Source organism: Delphinus delphis, chromosome 7 (assembly GCF_949987515.2).
Source record: "Delphinus delphis chromosome 7, mDelDel1.2, whole genome shotgun sequence".
Lineage (NCBI taxonomy): Eukaryota > Metazoa > Chordata > Mammalia > Artiodactyla > Delphinidae > Delphinus > Delphinus delphis.
The window spans coordinates 85,714,421-85,734,449 of record NC_082689.1 but is presented as its reverse complement, the minus strand read 5'-3'; the positions used below and the strand labels follow the sequence as shown (position 1 = coordinate 85,734,449).

The following is a 20,029-nucleotide window of genomic DNA, read 5'->3' as shown; positions in this document are numbered from 1 at the left end:
CCAAGGCTTGGAACAGAGATATGGGTGAGGAGAATAACACAAAAATGTTTCTGAATTGTAATATGTGAACTTGGTATAGACTACAAAGCAACCCCAGAATATCCAAAAGACAAATTAGTACACTATTTTTACCCAAAAAAAAGGATCTTCAATAATATTAAAGAGTAAAATTAAAACTTCCTAAAGCACAAAATAATAAATATGCTATTATTACAATAATGTAAGACTAGATACACAGGGAAAGACTCTAAGGAAATAAGACTATAAGATATAAGAGCTGCTGGGTTTACGGATTTTCGTATTTTATCTCCAAATGTTCTATCGTGTGATTATATATTACTTTTATAATTAAAAAATGAAAAGTATTAATAATAAAACTTTTAATAGTATGCATGCCTGGTACCTTTTGAATTATTTGATTAAAATAATTTCCATTTACATTTCTTGGGTAAAGAGCAAAGTATATACCTATGCTGTTACACATTGAGGTCTTTATAAAACCTCCTAAAATTGGTAATCTCTACACCTAATTTGTACATCACTATAAGATACAATTAACCTAAAGAGATAATTTAAGCTTTTTATTTTTAAAAATTCTCTTTTTTTAAATATAAGGAACATGTGTAATATCACCTTTACACAACAGTAGGGAAAATTAAGTCAAAAGCATCATTGTGGTGTGTTACAAAGCAAATTATTGGGGAAACAGTGCCAGAGACTGCATTTTTTAAGGGGCAAGAATCATGTCATCTCCATACTTTGTAGAACTCCACAATGCATACATATACTGTTTACCAGTTGCATTCACTATCATTTACACTAGGATTGTGGTTAAGAGCAGGGACTCTGAAAGCAGACCACCTGAGTGTACCACTGACTCTTCAGGTAGACTACCTGGGTCTACCATGGGAACTAAGGGCAGACTACCTGAATCCACCTACAATGGGCTATGAGGGCAGTCTACCTGGTCTACCATGGAATCTAAGGGTAATCTACCTGGATCTACCGTAACTCTGAGGGTAGACTACCTGCTCCACCAACTAGTACCTATGTGATCTCGGGCAAGTTGGCTTGCCCTCTGTTTGCCTCAGTTTCCTCATGTGTTAAAGGTGGCTGAAAACAGGATTCCTCTTACAGGGTGGTGTGAGGATATGTGTAAAGTGCTTAGACCAGCAACTGGCACACTGTAAGCACTACATAAGTACTGGAAACTATTTACATTATTAATCAATTCTGTTTTGGGAATGAAATCCCAATTAAATGATGAATTGAAGTTCAAAATACTGCAATATTGGTCAGTTTTTGTATTCATCATTCTACAGTTTATACTCTCTTGTTTTTTGTTTTTATAAGATGTCATTTACCAAAATTATTATTGGAAAACTCTCCTACAAATGAATAGCATTAGACTTAATTACTCCTGATCTTTAGGCAATAACCATTTTCCAGGGCCACTACAGTTAAGTAAGTCCTACACTTCCTAGAATCTACTGAAAGAACACTTTGTCAGTCTTCCTTCCAAATACAGTGTGTGATGATCCAATTTGGTTAAATTTTGGATTGTTGATGATTGTAAACTCATCTGGGAGTAATTCTTCTCCCGAGATGACTTGTACTTGAGCTGAGAGAGGAAAAATTAAATTCTTTTTATTGCCAAAATCATTATATGGACTGCCTTTGCCTTTGAAGTCTTTTGCAATGGATTCAGTGTTCTGCATACACTAGACATCCAGTTCTAAGAACTCCAATTAAATGGTCTATCAAGTTAATTCAAATTATATTTTGATATGCTACTTTAATGCTAGGATTAAAATTTGGGGGAACATAAAGTTTTTAAAAGATGCTGGTTATGTTTGTTCTTCAATTTTTTAAAGTATGTTTCAGGTGAATTCAAAGTTAAGCAAATTAAACAAGGTTAAGTAGAGTTCTTCCACCTCCTGGTTCTTGAGTTGTTTGCTCAATATACACTTAGTATATTCATATTGATTATGAACATGATGCTGATACTAAAGAGAATGTCCATTCTTAGAGTTTCAGTGTCACTTACATGGTAATGGCTCCCAGACTTGGGTTTCAAACTCAAACTTCTCACCTAACCTTCAGATGTTCAGCCATCTGTTGGAAATCTGCATGTGGAAAGCCCATCAGCACATAAAATTCAAAAGGTCCAAAACAGAACTCATCATCTAATCCAATAAATACGTTCTTTTTATTGTATTTATTGTTATAGCCGAAGGCACAACCATCCACCACACCAGAAACTTGAGTCATTCCTTCCTTTCACTCACTCCCCCTAAATTTCCATAAATAACCTATTAATGAATCCTGTCCATTTTATTTCCTGAATATTTCTCAAATCTGCACCTTCAATTTCATCCTTATTCTTTTACATAGTGAAGCCTGTTTACTGCCAAATCTACCTAATTCCTATTTCCAAGCCTGACTTCCCAAGTTCATCCTACACCTAGCTACAAGAGCCATATATCGAGAATGCAAAATCCAGCCAAGTCACTCCCCTGTATAAAACTCAAGTCCCTTAAATTAGTATGTGAAATGTCAACCTGCACTGATCTCCACCTAGATCTACAAGCTCCTCTCCTGTCCCAATCTCACACTTAGAGCTTCAAGAAGAATGAAATGACTATGGTTCCTTACACACACCAGGTTGTGTCTTTACTTATTGTGACCCAATTTGCATGGTATGCCACTATCTCATGTTCCCTTCCTCAAATCAACCTACTACTTCTTTAGCATAACCTAAGAATCAACTGTCATCATCCCTCCAAGAAGGCTTCCTAAATCCTTCTGCTAACACCTGACTTGGATTTTGTACTCCTCTTGAGTGTTCCCATATCTTTGCATTTACCAAACAAGAATATAATTTTTTTTATTATCTGTCTTTGACTAAACAACCAAGATCTTGAAGGCGAGACTTTATTTCATTCTCCCATCTTTGTACCCCTGGTTCCTGGTTGTTAATAATTAATATGCTGATCGTGTGTGTGTGTGTGTGTATATATATATATGTAAATATATATTAAATCTTTGCTTTGGTCACATTATCATAAATCAAAATTTTGATATGAACAAAATGAATATAAATTAATAGAAGTGAACCTACAGCACTTTATTATGACAGTATTTGCTTGATAAACAAAAGAGAAAAACCTATAATTTTTCTGTTATTTCCTCTTCTATCCATTTATGTTAAAGTCAAACATGATTTTACCTTCTATTTATTTATTTATTATTGTTTATTTATTTATTTTATTTTTGGCTGCATCAGGTCTTAGTTGCGGTATGCAGGCTCTTTGTTGAGGCATGCGGGATATTTCATCGTGCCACACGGGCTTCTCTCTAGTTGTGGCGTGCAGGTTTTCTCTCTCTAGTTGTGGCACGCAGGCTCCAGGGCACGTGGGCTCTGTAGCTGTGGTGCGCAGGTTCCAGAGCACGTGGGCTCTGTAGTTTACGGTGCACGGGCTCCCTAGTTGAGGGGCGCAAGCTCAGTATTTGTGGCATGCGGGCTTAGTTGTCCCGCAGCATATGGGATCTTAGTTCCCTGACCAGGGATCGAACTCACATCCCCAGCATTGTAAGGTGGATTCTTTACCACTGGTCCACCAGGGAAGTCCCTTAACTTCTATTTTAATAGTGATTCTAATATTCTTCAGACCCTGCAAGTGGTTTCCTAGTTCTTGCATATCAGAACCAAGTGCCCTGCCATTCTCTTCACCCTGTAGCCTGTGCTTTGGCCACAACAGACTCCTTACCACTGCCCTGAGCCCACGTGTCTGTGCCTCTGCCTCTGCATGAAAAACCATTCTCTCCTATTTTCCTATCAAACACATCCTCCCCTAAACTTCAAGCCTCCTGCACTGGGCACTTTGAGTATCTACCAAGATTTTATTTTCATAAATCTTTGTACATATCTCTGGCACTGCATTCATTCCCTTTGTGTCTCCCAGTCTCTGCAGTAAGCACTCCTTCCCTTTTCCTGTAACATAGATGTTCGAGAAGGATTAATTTAATGTATTCTAGGTTAATTCATCCCTACTCCTATGCCCATCCATTAGAACTACTGAACATGCTCTCCCTTTAAACAAATATTCCCTATGAAAACACCATCATCCTTATAGCTTCATGAATGATCTTCAAATGCAGATCCCCAGCTTTCACACATCACCTGAACTCTAGTCCTCTATTTCCAGTGACCCACAAAAAATGCCTACTTGCTATTACTTTCAACTCAGTATACTAATATTGGGCTAACTCATCCCTTTCTTCCCCCATTATTTCTTGTTTCTCAACTTTACTCATTCTTCCAAGTGGACAGAATTATGCTCGATCCCTAGGGTAGGGCTGAAGGCATATTTGATTATTCCCCTACTCCTAACTCTTATAACAAAGTATCACCAAGCTGTGCTAATTTTTACTATAAATAAAGATGCTAAATTTTGCCTCTTCTCCCACCCTCCAACACTGGGTTTTTATCAGCTCAGACCACAAAAACTGAGTACCCTCTTAAATGATTTCCCTGTCTTCAACTCCCTTCTAACATATTGCCTCCATGTTAATTTTACCAAAACACACTGTGACTAACTCAATCTGCCAAACCCTTTGAAAAACTACCTGGCTCTAAAGAAAATGAGACCAAGAGACCAATTTAGGTTATTTTAAAGCAAAACATTAGGTAATTCTAATCCTCAAAATCTTCTAAATTAAAGCCTGATTAATGGGTAGAACCCTGGGTTTCTTGGATTTCAGTCTACTACTTATTTCATCATTTAAACTGATGGAGTTACTTTCTGAGAAAAGTCTCAGCCCTGCCAGCAGATCCTTCTGCAGCTCAAAAATATAAGCCAGATTTTTACTTTTATAACACAACACCATCTTTGGCAACTACAAAATTAGGAACCATAGCATATGGATCTTCTTTCAGTCAACACAGAATACCAATACCTCAGATATGTGCTAATGACCTGAAGATTATTTGCTCTAATACATACTAAAATATTTATAGATGAAATGATATAATATGCAAGATCTGCTTCAAAATAATCCAGTGTGGGGGAAGGGAGAATAAAGTAGGAGAGGGTCACAGATGAGATAAGATTTATCATCAGTTGATAATTATTGAAGCTTAGTAATGGGTACTTAGAGATTTATGATACTGCTATCCCTACATTTATGTTTGAAATTTTTCAATTTCAAATAGAAAGTTAAAATAAATTTGAAATCAAATGCTATAAAATATTATCAATATTTACCATGGATAATGGAACTCTGGATGCTTCTTTTCTTTTGTATCTCTAAATATTCTTTTTAGTTTTCTAAAATGAACAAGAATTACTTTAAGAAAGTTATAAAATGCTAAAATTTAAAAAGAAACTATGCTTTCTACATCAGTTAGGCCTCTTCTTACTCAACTAATATTTGAAAGGGAGTGTTAGTTATTCATTCCTTACAGTCACTGAAACTTTATCATTTTATCAAGTGAAAGAACCGTTAAGCTATGTATCTCCACTATTTTATTCTGGTACTCAGTAGGACTATCTTTATAAGAAAAAATTATTAGCCTATTCTCACTTTTTACTGAGGGATGTTCCATGAACCAACATAATAGAAAACATACCTACACTTTTTAAAGAAATACTGCAAAAACTGTCCATTACTACAGTCAATGTCCCTTATAATAAAGATCTACCTAACAGAGTCCACTTAGAACTATGGGTTTTACCATGAGCTACACATTAGAATCAACTGAGAGATTTAAAAAATCCTGATGTCCAAGTCACACCCAATACCTACTAAATTAGAATCAGAGGAGGTGGGATCCAGGCATCAGTACTTTTTAGTGTTCCTAAAGGATTCTGAGAGCAGCCAAGGTTGAGGAATATTGTTTTAAAACTACATAAATTAGCGATATATTATTAATTTTTTATTATGCAAATTTTCAAGCACATAACAAAATAGACAGCATAATAAGCCTCATGTATCCAACACACAACTTCAACAGCTATCAATATTTTTGCCAAGGTTGGTTCAACTCTCCCTCTCACTTTATTTTTATTTATTTTTTGCTGGAATATTTTAAAGCAAATGTCAGACATAAGATCATTTCATCTTTCAGCACTTCAGTTTGCAAACATTGTTTCTTATGATTAACTGACTTAATTCCTTTTTATTAGACAACGAGAGGCTTTGACGAGCTTAGTTTTTTGTTCAAATGGATTAAGTTTCCTTAAATTAGAATATCTAAAATATCCATGTTTCCTCTATCCCTGCTATAACTTGGACTTTTTATTTTTGCTCTTGCTTTAATAGTTTTCAGTTATATTGTACACGTGCATTTTAATGAAAAACAGACCTTTCATTGCAGGGGTTTTATGTATCCTCATACTACTGTCCTCCCAAGAATATATACACTATCTACTCTGCCTATTATACCATGTCAAATCCCTCAGTTTGACTTCAATAATAATGTATATTTTTCCTAATTATAGAAGTAATATATAGTCATTATACGATGATTTGTAAAATATACAAATAGAAAAAGAAAACAGCATCACTTAAACTTCTACAACCTATATCTAACAATGTTTTATGTTTTGCACATTTTATCCCAGGGTTTTTTCCTAAATGCGTAAACACATTTTACAAAATTGAGATTGTACTATACGGATCATTTTCATAATATAATTTTTACTTAACATTCTCATGAGTATATTCCAAGTCTTTAAATCTTTAAAAAAATATTTAAGAATTATGGAATTAATATTCCACTATATGGATGTACTATAATTTAATAAACTGCTCCTTATTATTGGACAGTTGGATTACTTTCCAATGATCATACATAATTATGTGTTGATAATTCTAACCATCCTTTTGTCAAAAACAGTGAAGGGTCTGAGATTTTGCCCTACTTGCAAGTTAACAAGTTAGCCTACCACGGTCTCCTGGATGCTGGCATCAAGCATGACACCCTTGGGTCAGACAAGGACTTATTACTTGGGACAACAGTGAGCAAGCATGAGCTTCTCATTCACATCAGTTTTCCTTGGCCCCCAAGGCCCACCAGGGTGATGTGGAGTGGCCTACACAGATGATGCATAGGCAAGTGGGTTTGCATCATAGCTAAGAAACCCTGAGCTTAGGAAACCCAAATCTTGCATAATGAGCTACAAGGAAACTTGCCCAAACTTTGCTCTATAGGGAGATATCTTTATTATACTTGGACAATAAATAAACCAGCTATCTGATCAGAAGGGAAATACTATCTCTATATTACAATGCTATTTTGCTACAAACCTCCTTGAAAAGGTAGTCCAGGACAAAAAGGCATTTAATGTCTCTGCTTGCAAACCATATGAAATGTGAGAGACCCATGGAGAACTGTCTCCCAACATTCTCCAGGACAAATATGTAGAGGGCAATGACTTCAAATTTTTTTTTTTATTGAAGTATAGTTGATTTACAATATCATGGTAATTTCAGGTGTACAGCACAGGGATTCAGAGATATATATATATATATATATATATATATATATATATATATATATATATATATATATATTCCTTTTCAGATTATTTTCCCTTTTATTACACAATATCGAGTATAGTTCCCTGTGCTATGCAGTAGGTCCTTGTTGGTTATCTACTTTATATATAGTGTGTATATGTTAATCTCAAACTCCTAATTTATCCCTCCCCCCAACCCCCTTTTCCCTTTGGTAACAATGTTTGTTTTCTATGTCTGTCAGTCTCTTTCTGTTTTAGAAATAAGTTCATTTATATCTTTTTTTTTCTTTTAAGATTCCACTTACAAGCGATATCATATGATATTTATCTTTGTCTGGCTTACTTCACTTAGTGAAATTCTTGATACAATACAGTATTGGGTTGGCCAAAAAGTTCAGCCGGAAAAACCCAAACGAACTTTTTGGCCAACCCAATACTATAAAATTATTTTCTAGAAAGACTGAACCACTTTATACTCACATTGATAAGATATGAATGCCTCTGCCTCCCTTTCAAAAGCTTCCATGATTTCAACCTTCCTTAACTTCTCCTATCCTGCTCTTCCCATAAAATACATCACACTAATTAGAAGCAGAACAGCATAGTGATTAAGAGAGACTCTGAGGCCGAAAAGCTGAGTTTAAATGGCAGTACCACTATTTACTAGCTATGAAAACTGGAATGAGCCACTTAACGAATTTGTGTCTCAGTTTCTTCAACTCAAAAGTGAAGATAATCATCACCTTATTAATTATTAATACAGTTGTGAAATGTGTTAATACACTGAGAGCACGTAGAACAGTGTCCGGAAAGTAGTAAATGGTATCTAAGTGTTAAGCTATGATTATTATGTCTGGCTGCTCTTCCATGTCCATCCCAGTCCTACCCACCCTTCAAAGTAGAGTCAGATACCAATGCCTCCACAAAAACAAATGACCTCCTGCTCTGAATTCCCAATTGTACTCCATATCTCTGAACCTTTTCATCACATATTATGTACAGAGGTCTGGGTTGACCAGGTGTCTTGTTTTTAATGCTTCATGACTTTCAGGTTAATGACAGTACTAAAAGACTTCTAGCATTTACAAAGATCTCTAACCTTCTCAATCCTACCATCTACAAAATAATGCAGCCCAAACTCTGATTACTGCAAATGAAAATCTTTATGTATCAATTATGCAAAAAACTGAAGGGTTTGTTTTGGGTTTTGTTCTTTAGGCAGTAAATCAATAACATTCTTTGGGTTTGTAGGCAGTCAATTAAAACAGTGCTGCTGGGCCCATGAGCCATGGCCGCTGAGCCTGCGCGTCCGGAGCCTGTGTTTCGCAACGGGAGAAGGCCACAACAGTGAGAGGCCCGCGTACCGCAAAAAAAAACCCAAACAAACAGTGCTGAACATATCAGTATTTGGGTGAAATATCTTTTAACAAAATGTTTCCTGTACTATACATCAAGATAGTAGAAATCATAGATACTCAAACTGCTAGAGCAATATTGGAATTCACCATGATAAAGGTGGCCCCACACTGATCCAGGAATAAAATTAATAAAGTGGGAGACCAAATAATTTGGGGAATAGAGCCATTAGACTGGAACAAAAACCAGATCACAGATACCAAAAGCTTGCAATTTCTTAATATAAAAGCATGTGCTTCAAGATAGTATCTTCATTACAGTAGGCATTTTGAAAACCAGAACTATACGTATTTTTGACAGAAAGTTAAAAATGATATTATGATTCTAAAAATATACCTTAAAATTTTATGTGTCCCCAGAGTTTTCAAAATATTTTCACATGCACAGTGTAAAATTAAAGATTATAAAAACCTTATCAGAAAAAAAGCACAAGTACTATTTTTTTTCCCACTAGCACTTAAGGAAACTAGAGTTGAGACCCTCAGTCAAAAACTTAAAATATTTTTGATATAAAACATAGTTGTATTTAGAAATACATGCATTTTGAAAATCATGCTAAATATTATTTTAAATAATTTAAATTACTTAAAGTCAATTTAAAATTATTTTATTTTAATAATTTAAATTATTACTATTTAAATAGTTTAAATATTTTAACATACTATTCTAGATTAAATATGAAACACTCAAGTTATTGTCTAGTTAAAGGACTTCTTAAGAAGCTCAAATTAGAAAAGTCGTTGCCCCTTTAAAAAGTTACCTTATGAAGGAAAAGAGTGGAAGATAAAATTATTCAAAGGAACTAAGATATGTATTTTGACTTTACTGCCACTACCTACCAGTAAAGTAGGGATGCACAAATATAGGCATACATCACCCCAGATCTGGGGAAAACAATAGACAGATATATGCTCCTTACCTAAGATGAGACCCTGGTGGAATCACAAATTCAATGACAGTAGTGCTGGAAGAGGGGTATCTAATGTGACAAATGATGCCAAATGAAGTTTCTTACTTGCTTCTTTTTCTCTTTTCAATTCTTTCTTCTCTCTTTCAGGTAAAATCCTTTATTTTACTTTTGGATATTTTAGTTGTTTACTGTTTATTTCTAAAAAATGTATTAGTTTCAGGTATACAACATAATGATTCGATAGATTGCAAAATGATCACCAAAATAAGTCTAGTTAACATCCATCACCACACTTAATTACAATTCTTTTTTCTTTTTATGACAAGATCTTTTGAGACCTAATCTCTTAGCAACTTTCAAATACACAATATGGTATTACTAACGATAGTCACAAAGCTGTACATTATATCCCCAGGACTTGTTTTATTTTGACCATCTCTGTTACCTTTATTTTTGAGCGATATTTTTCACTGAGTACAGAATTCTCACTTGATAGTTTCTGGTTTTCTTCCAGTGCTTTGAAGATGTTGCTCTACTGTCTTCTCCTTGAGATGTTCCCAATGAGAAATCTACTATAGTGTTTAATTTTGTTCTTCTGATGTAACTTGATATTGTTGGGTTTTTAATCTGGCTGCTTTTAAGATATTCTTGCAAACACTAGTGTAGAGAACAGACTCTAAAGTGACCCCCATGATCCACCTCCTTGTATGTATGCCTTGTGCAATCCCTCCCTTTGAGTGCAGGCAGGACCAGCTACTTGCCTCTAAACAACAGAATTCAGCAAAGGTGACAGGACGTATGTGCATGTGCTACATAAGATTGTATCATCTTGCCTTTCAAGAAGACTCTCCTTTTCAGGATGTGAGGCTATAAGCAGCCATGTTAGGACAGTCCACATGGCAAGGGAATGAGGGTGGCCTCTCAGAAACAGCAAGCAAGAAACTAAACTCTTATTCCAACAGCTCACAAGAAAGTGAATACTACCAACAACCATGTGAGTTTGGAAGCAGATCCTTCCCCAGCTGAGCCTCAGTTGAGACCACAGCCCTGACCAAATCATGAGGTTTTCCAATTTGGTTCTTGGGAACAGGCACTATTTCTGGCCTTTTGCGAGCAATGGGCATTATTCCTTGTAGTTTTTTCGTATGGTTCTTAGCTTGACCTTGAGAGTTTCCTAACATGCATATGCCAATTTGCACTCAGATGAATGATCAACTGGGACCCTCTACAGATCTCCAGGATTCTCTCTTTGAGCAGCTCTATTTCAGCATTGTTTTTATCTAACCAGACTCTTACCTCTATCTCCTCAATGCCAGGGGTCCTACCAGTCTCTCCCTGGATTCCTCCTCCTTGCATCAGAGACTAGAAACTCTTCCAAGGCAAACAAGCTTGGGTAATCATAGAGCCCACCTCATTTCACTGCCCTCTCTCAGGGGTCACTGTCCTTTGTTGATTGATGTCCAGTGTCTTGAATGGTTTCATATATATTTTGTCCATTTTTTGTTTGTTTCCAATGGAAAAGTAAATCTCGTTACTGTTATTACATATTGGTTGAAAGCAGAAGTCTTCCAATAAGTGCATTTAACCACAGAACTAAAAAAAACCAATGTGGGACCTAAGGTGGCAAAACAGAACATAAAAGGTATTTTGCTCTGACTATGTATTCACAGAAATAGTACAACTGTAGAAGAAAAACAAAAGAAATTTGAGAGATAGATTCACCTCTTGCCTTAACCATAATAGCTGTTAGTGTTCAGATACTTTTGAAAGCTTATAAATCAAACAAAAGAAGTATATGCATATTTTTAAAGTATACTGGTAAAAAAAAATAAGAGTATATTAGTAAAAAAATGTTAAAATCAGATGGTAGAGAAAGAGCAATGGACAAAAAAATGGGGACACAACTTTATCATTATTCATTATGAAGAACTAATAGATACTATCTCAAGAATTAGAGAACTCAGGGTGTCATATAATGTTATAACTATGAAAGTAGACAATAAGGAAAAAATGTAAACCTTCCTAAACATCAAAAGAACTCCACACATACACACACACACAGTTTTGTAGGGAAAAAAATGTCTTTTTTAAAAAAATACCTCAGAGGAAGTACAGTTGACCCTTGAACAATGCAGGAGTTAATCTGTGTATAACTTATAGTCGGACCTCCATATCCTAGGTTCTTCCACATCCTCAGATTCAACCAAACAAGGACCATGTAGTGCTGCAGAATTTACTATTGAAAAATATCCTCATATAAGTTGACTTGCACAGTTCAAACCCATGTTGTTCAAGGGTCAATTGTAGAGAATCTAAGAAACAAAAACAAACAGACAAAAATCAGATTTCCATAAGAGAAATAGAGAATGTTGCTCCTCCCAAAAATCCACCACCACCCCACCCCAAAATAAGGCACTAAACTCGCATGGTTTCACAGGGGAATTCTATCAAAATTTTAAAGATTAGATAAGTCCATTTCTTTTTAAACTAGTATTAATAGGGGGTGGAGAACCTTCCAAATTATTTTATTTTTATGAAGTGGGTGTAACAAAAACGGGTGAAGCTCACTTAAAATAGGCGCCAAAATCTGAAATAAAATACTAGCAAACTAAATCCAGCAAGAAATGAAAACAGAGTAAAACATCATGAACATGTGATCCTCTTTCCAAAAATAGACATGGTTCAGTATTAGTAAATCAATAAGATCCATCATTTTAATACTTTAAAAAGAAAAAAAAATCACATAATCATGAGTAGGCATTTAACCAAATTTAACAACTATTCATGATTTTTTAAATTCAATAAAATTTTTGTTCTTAAAATAAGAATCCATGATTTTTTTTTTTACTATAATAAAATATGTTCAGTTCAACTCAAAAGCCAGCATCGTACTTAGGAAGAAACATTAAAATCAGCAACAAGACAAAAACTCACTATTGCCACTGTTATTTAACATTGTACTGCAGGAACTAGCCAATAAAATTAGACAAGAAAAGAAAAATGAAAGGTACAAAAACTGGAAAGAAGTAGGTAAATTTATCAGTATTTGTGGATAAGATTAGAGTGTTCAAGACCATTAACCAAAAAGCTATTTATTACAGTTAGAGAATTTAGTAAGCTTACAGAGTACAGAATTAATGTTTATAAAATTATTAAAATATATGTAAACATATATAGCAAGCATTAAAAGAAAATACTGCATAAATAGCAGCATATACATACATAGATAAAATTTCCTAGGAATAAATTTAAGAAACATGCAAAACCTCTATGAAGAAAATGTTAAAGTATTACTGAAGGTATCCCAAGAATGACTTGAATGAATGGTAAATTGTATCACCACCTTGGAGAGGAAGAGTCGACATTACATAGACATCAATTTTCTTTGAGTTTGCTTATCTTGGTTACAATTTAAAAGGTTGTTTTTGTTTATTTTCAACTATACAAACGGATTCTAACTGTCATAGATAAAGACAATGAAAAAACAATAGCCAAGAAAACTCAGGGATGGGGAGAGGGGATGATCAGTTGGAGATGGAAACTAACTCTACCAGACATTAAAAAATATTCTAAAATCTCAAAAATATAAAATCTAACATTGATTCAAACATAGACACAGACCAATGGAAAAAAAGACAAAGTCCAGATATACACAGAATACATACAAGGAGTTAGCATGATGCTAAAGGTAGCCTCTCAAAACAGAGATGAACAATCCAATAAATGGTGTTGAGTCAATTTGGTAACCATTTGGAGAAAAAGTAAACTGGGATCCAGACCAGGATGCAACAGGACAAACTTCAAAGGATCCAAACGTTTCAATGTAAAAAATGTAACCAGAGAAGTACTAACTGGTTGAATGTACCCTAGGAAATGACTTCCCCATAGGTCACAGCTTGCTATCCCATGGAAATATGTGTGCCACAAATGCAAGAGATAAATGTAATTTAAAAATCTCTAATAGCCAATAAGATTTTCTAGTAGCCCTTGAAAAGATGAAAATAAAATAGATGAAATCAATTTTAATAATTATTTTAATTCAAGATATCTAAAATATTATCAATATATAAATACAAAATTATGAAAAATTTTGCTTTCTTTATTTGAAACTAAACATTTTAAATTCCATGTATATTTTACAGTTATAATCATATCTCAATTCAGACTAGCCACATTTCACAGACTCAATAGCCACACGTGGCTACCATACCAACTGGCAGGTCCTAAGAAGTGCAGACTAAGTTCCACAAAGGAGGGAACAAACACTGTTTAGCTCAGTTCACCCAGTACCTGCACAGTGCCCGGCATATATTTTTGTGAGAGAGAAAAGAGAAAGAGGAAGGAATAAAAATGGATCTTATTTGAGAAACAAAGGCATTGGCATAGTAAGGGTGAAAAAAAGCATTTAGAAGTCTTGGGTTCAAGTCTTGACTCTAAAATTTCCTAATAGGTAACTTGGGCAAATCATAACTTTTCTGAACTTGATCTGTAAAAGAAGATTTTTTCATGCTCACCTATTGTTTAGGAGTTGCTATGAGGATCAAACGAGATAATGAAGACGTATGTAAATTGTGAGGCACTTTATAAATGTTATATTGTTACTAGTTAAAAAGCTCTGTCTCTATGATCACTATTTCCAGAGGACACTAGCTTCTTGCTTTTGATCACTATCACCCATCTATCTCCTACCATGGACGTGCAGGTTAAAATTATGCAGCATGTTGGTCCATGTTCTATCCCTGGAAGACCATTATTTTGATTTGTTAATCTGTGTTCAGTGCCTCCCTCCACATTTCAGCTGTCTGCAAACAGAAGCCTCTCTCCTTTAACTTGACAAAAAGAGGCTCTCCTGAGGTATCTCAGACACTTGTATCCTGTTGGGGTCCCTTTGGTTTACAGCATCTACCCTACAGAATAACCCTAGCCATCCTCTGATATAGGACAGGAACTGGTTACAACAGAAGCCAGAAAAGGAAAGGGACCTGAAATCCTAAGATGCTCCTCAGAGAGATATGGAGAGAGAATGGGGTTGGATACTAGAGAGGAGTCCATTGAAGGTGAAGAGTCAACAAGGAGTAGGAAGGTGGATCCAAGCTTGCCGCATTTTCCATAATGACCCACATCATATCAGAAGGCTAGTATTCTATTCACATCTCTCCCTGTTCCCTAACTGGTGACTTCTAGCTGCCTGGTAAAAAGAAGGAAGAGTCAGAGGAACACATTATCTCCCTACAGTTTCCCTCATTAATAGTCATCAAAGCTGGCATTTTGAGTAAGCGAATTAGAAAAACAGGGATACTTAAACACACTCAGTCTTTCAGATTACCCTCAACCAGCCAGAGCGCCTGAACTAAAAGTCTCCTGGATTAAGGTCACTTTGACAGCAAAAGTACCTGTGTTACTTCTGGGTGAAACAATCCTTTCATTTTCAGGTAATACAGAATATTGCTTTGTTGGCACAGGAATAGAAAGAGCATAAGCCAGAAAACCCGGGTTCTTCTGCCTGCCACTTAAATGTAGCCTAAATTTGCACAAATAACTTAATCTCTATCCGTACATTTCTATATATATTAATTAAATATAATTATGCTTTGCTTACACAATTGTTTGGGGAATATTCACTGCCACTTTACTTTAGCTTTCCTATTACACAGAATGGTTATGAGAGGCTAGTATGTTATTATTATAGTGATCTCTAGCATGGCTTATAAATAAACCACTGATGAGGAAATTTAGAAGATACTGAGGTAGTATTACTGTGAAAGAACTGTATTATAAAACGCATGTGATTTTATTATAGAGTTGCATGCATGCTACTAGCACATTCGATGCCAAACCTCCAAATATTTTCATGTTTAATCTTGATTTTCTAATGTGGTTTAGGTATCTTTTTCTACACCAGGTGCGTGATGCAATGAAGAGGAACGTTCCTAAAGGTAGCTAATAGTAGAAAGCCATCCCATTACTCCATGAGTATATGAGCACAGAGGGGGTTAGGACACCTGGCTGACCTCAAAGGTGAATTAGTCCCAATACAAAAAGAGATTAGAGAAAGGCCTAAGACCACTAGACAAGAATCACCTACAGAATTCAGGGAGCATAGTTAGGCAACAGCCACTTAGTTTTCCATACCTATTGCTTGGAAAGGAGCTAAATTTTAATGCATAAGGGTCCCAGTACTGTTTCCACAACTCGCACACAGGTTTCTTTCTGGATTAAACTTATAAGAAGGATTTAGTGTTTAAGTTTCCTGTGAAGACGGGGTCTTTGCTCCCACTAAGTCCTAAGAATAATTTTAAGGAGAGAAGAAAAGAATGATATGCAATTTTGTAATTCTTTGTTGTAAAGTGGGGTCCCTATGTTTCTTCAGAAAAATAATTTCTTTTAACTGTTCTCACTCACAAGAACGGAAGCATTCCCAGTGTCTGACTAGAAGAACATAAAGTTAGGAATATTGCTCAGTGGATTTATTCCTGTGAAGATGAAAACATACAATGGAACAAAGAGAAAAAAGATAATCTTAAGGCCACAGATAACTGACCATATCTAAGTCAAAATTCCTTAAGGGAAGCCAAAAATGCACTGGAAGCTCACTGTTTGTTTCTTTTTTTTTACTTTTTTTTTTTCCCCCTTCAGTCAGAAGATATGCAATTTGACTGATGGTATTTTTTCCACACTGGTGACATTTTAAATGGAAACCAAGATTTTTGGGGGTGGTTGTAATAGCTTGATGAAATCTTTAATGTGTGCCAAAATGTTTCATTAATGTAAGTCAGCCAAATAATCCTCTTGCCTTGTAAAAATATTTCTTTTTAAAAAATGCTTTCTGAACTGTTAAAAAATTAGAGTACTTAGAGTTTAGCTACAAATATATGGGTTATATTGACTAACGTTGTACCCGTATTTCCTCAAAGCAAACAGTAGAGAGGGTATAATTTTGATAATGTTAGATATGAAGTTCTCAACTTTTTAAAATCAAATAATTACTACTTTTAAATTCAGATGGCTATTAATAATCTGGGATTCAACCAAGTTGCTATGTTTCTCACTCAAAACAACTGCTTGCCCTTGTGAAAAGCCAGATGGTTGCTACCTTTAGGTTTGTGGTATTCAGGTCTTGGTGGCCAATGACCAGTATGGATTCTCTTTTACTCTGCATATAGTTTTTTTCTAGTTGAAATGAAGAGTCAGTTCATGTTTGATTGGTGATAACAATAAAGACATGTGGTATTTAAAAGTAGGAAAACTGCCTTTCAGTCAACAGAAAATTACATACTTAACATTAAAGCAGAAAAGTATAGTGATGCACTGGAGGTGAAAAATGGGGGAAGCTTAACTAAATTACAGGGAAATTTCCATAACAGATTCACTAGTAATGTTGTTTTAATAATGATTTCCTGTCATGAATTATATTTATCATATACCGCCTCTCTGACATGACATTGTATTTAATGTTTTTGAGAGCCATGTTTTAATCAGATTAAACTCAAGGAAACCGATAGGTATCTGTCTGGTCTTAGCTTTAGCTTCTGTTTCTTATTTAGTCACAAGACTATTATTGCTGGAATCTTTATAAACACATTTGCCGGGATTGCCACAAGAGAGCAGCTTATGTTGTGAGGTCACAAAAATGTGTGCCGGTGGTTTTCATGATCTCTGCACAGAGTGCATTACAGAATTGTTTAATAAATTAAAGACAAGTGATGCAAAATGTGTTCCTTTCCCCCATGGAATTAAGCATCTAAAAATACAACTTATTTTTAGATTCAAAAAGTAGTTTCTTAGGAACTAAGTAACCAAGAAGAATGTTCAAAGAAAGGTTGGTACAATATTATTCATTATTCAAGTATATTTACATAAAACTAAAATCTCCAACAATAAGCTCAATGTTCTAAAAAGTAATTTACCAAATAAGCAGTAATAACTTTGATAATCTATATAACAGCTATGACATTACTTAAGAAGCAACATTCCAATATTATCACTGAATACATCAAGTTGAATACTTGAAAGAGTTCTGGAGGGCAAAGTTTTCCTCCTTCAAATTCAGGCTCTTTGAAAAAAGTGATCCCTGGTTCAAGATTTCCCATGGCAGATAATCTAGTAACAATCCAATAGTGCCAAACTGAGCATTAGATAAGGATGAAGTCATATATCAAAGTAAGATTAGCGTTAAAAGTGGAAATTAACAAAGAACGTATAAAAGAGAAAAAGGTTGTACAGACTGACCTTTAACACTACAATCATCATCACATGAAAATGTTTTTAGGCTTAGATGACTGCGTAATACATGCAACATACAAAACCACTTTATGTTGGATATAATAATACATTATTTTTTCATCCACATAATTTGCATACCTTTTCTTAACAAAAATAAATATGCAGTAACTTCATCAGTAAGTACCTGTGGCTTTGAAGCTTCCTCTGTAGAACATCTTAAAAGTGCTGTACAGCATGCATGACAGACACTGATTAGCTGGTAAGATATAATCTAGTGAACTGGTACTAAAATAAAAACTATAGAGTAGCATCCACAGCTAGTTATCAGGTACTTTTTTATGACGTATATATTATGTAGGAAAAGAGAATATCCTTCACTTGTCTGTATACAAGAATGGGAAACCTTTGAGACTATTATTAATGATTAACAGGATTACTGCTGAAGTTTTTTCTTGTAGGTATTAATAACACCATAACTGAGTGTAAGAAGTCTAAGAAAAATTAAAGTCAGTGCTATTATTGAGATGCTTTTTAATATCTCTGTAGTTATATATAGTTTCAGTCTGCATTAGTTTTGCTTAATTTTTTTTTTTTTTTTTTTTTTGCGTTACGCGGGCCTCTCACTGTTGTGGCCTCTCCCGTTGCAGAGCACAGGCTTCGGACGCGCAGGCTCAGCGGCCATGGCTCACGGGCCCAGCCGCTCCGCGGCATGTGGGAACTTCCCGGACCAGGGCACAAACCTGTGTCCCCTGCATCGGCAGGCGGACTCTCAACCACTGCGCCACCAGGGAAGCCCTATTTTTGCTTAATATTGATAAAATATTTTGTGAACAATTTACAGGTTGGGTTTCAGGTGAGCAGAATAAACACACTATTTATAAGCACAAGATATACTTTTAAACCAACTTTTAAAATTTCACTGGATCTTTCAACATTTGTTTGAAATGCTTACAAGATATTCATCTATTTGTGGCATCATATAGGTCTGTCTCCCCATCTGTCTATGTTTTTCATGAAGACTAGTATCTGGTACATGTGGTTTTTTTTTTTTTTTCCTTCCCCACTTTAGTAGCTATTCATTGGCCCACTACTATGCAATTTCTGTAATAGTTGTCCGACAGCATTTATTGATCATCTTTTAAATAAAATACAAGCTTTCTTTTACAGGACAAGGGGACAAGTAATCAATGCCTTTAATATAATTTTGACTAAATTTATCTCTGTATGGTTAGAAAATTAATGTCATCAAAATCTATTATTGTCACAATAAATAATTACATTGGCAGCATGATGTAATACTAAGATCTAAAACACTGAATTTTCTAAGAGTAACATATATATGGTTATTCATCACAGCACTTCAGCCCTATCTTCCCAAAGTAACCTTCTTATATTCCATGGCCAGATTTGCTAAGAAATTCACATCTTGCATGTATGGACATCTTGAGGAATCCTTTTTTAACAGGAAATCCTGGCAACACCCCTTCCCCTCCCCACTCCACTTGGTAGCCTGACTCCAGCACAAGCTCATCTGGTTCGACTAAAATCATTGCATTATTTGGCAGTGGTTTCTTCATACGTGGCGCTTGGAGCTCATTGAAGCTCAAACAGTACAGGAAATGCAAATCATGCAAACCACCCTCATGATGGCGACGTATAGCAGCGTGATTGAGCGGCAGTACGCACGACTCGTGGGCTGACCACATGAAAGGAGCCATTTAAAGACCAGATGAGCAAAAGCTGGGATAAGTTAGAGAGTATGTGTGAGTTTAAAAGCTGGCAGAATAGCATCCTTATTTAAAATAGAAGGGGTTTTTTATTATTATATTTTATTAATAACACCTGCCCAAGTTCTTTAAATTGAAGGAAGTTTACAGAGGCAGAGTGAGTATACTGCACTACGTAGTCCAATCTTTCTTTTTTTAAATCCCAGGTATGGTAGAAGAGTGGAGTACTT

General features: G+C 35.2%; 1 protein-coding gene across 11 annotated transcripts in view; it reads right to left on the bottom strand.

The window, feature by feature from the left end:
• GTDC1 (glycosyltransferase like domain containing 1) overlaps positions 1-20,029 on the bottom strand; it is a 437,175-nt gene that overhangs the window by 287,692 nt on the left and 129,454 nt on the right. Inside the window, exon 1 of one of the 11 annotated variants that reach the window (XM_060016856.1) lies at positions 11,949-12,157. The exons of the other annotated variants lie outside the window; for them this stretch is intronic. Within the exon in view, the coding sequence (XP_059872839.1) occupies positions 11,949-12,067 (119 nt within the window). The 5' untranslated portion in view covers positions 12,068-12,157. Of the gene's footprint in view, positions 1-11,948; positions 12,158-20,029 lie in introns of those variants that run through there. 11 annotated transcript variants of the gene reach the window in all.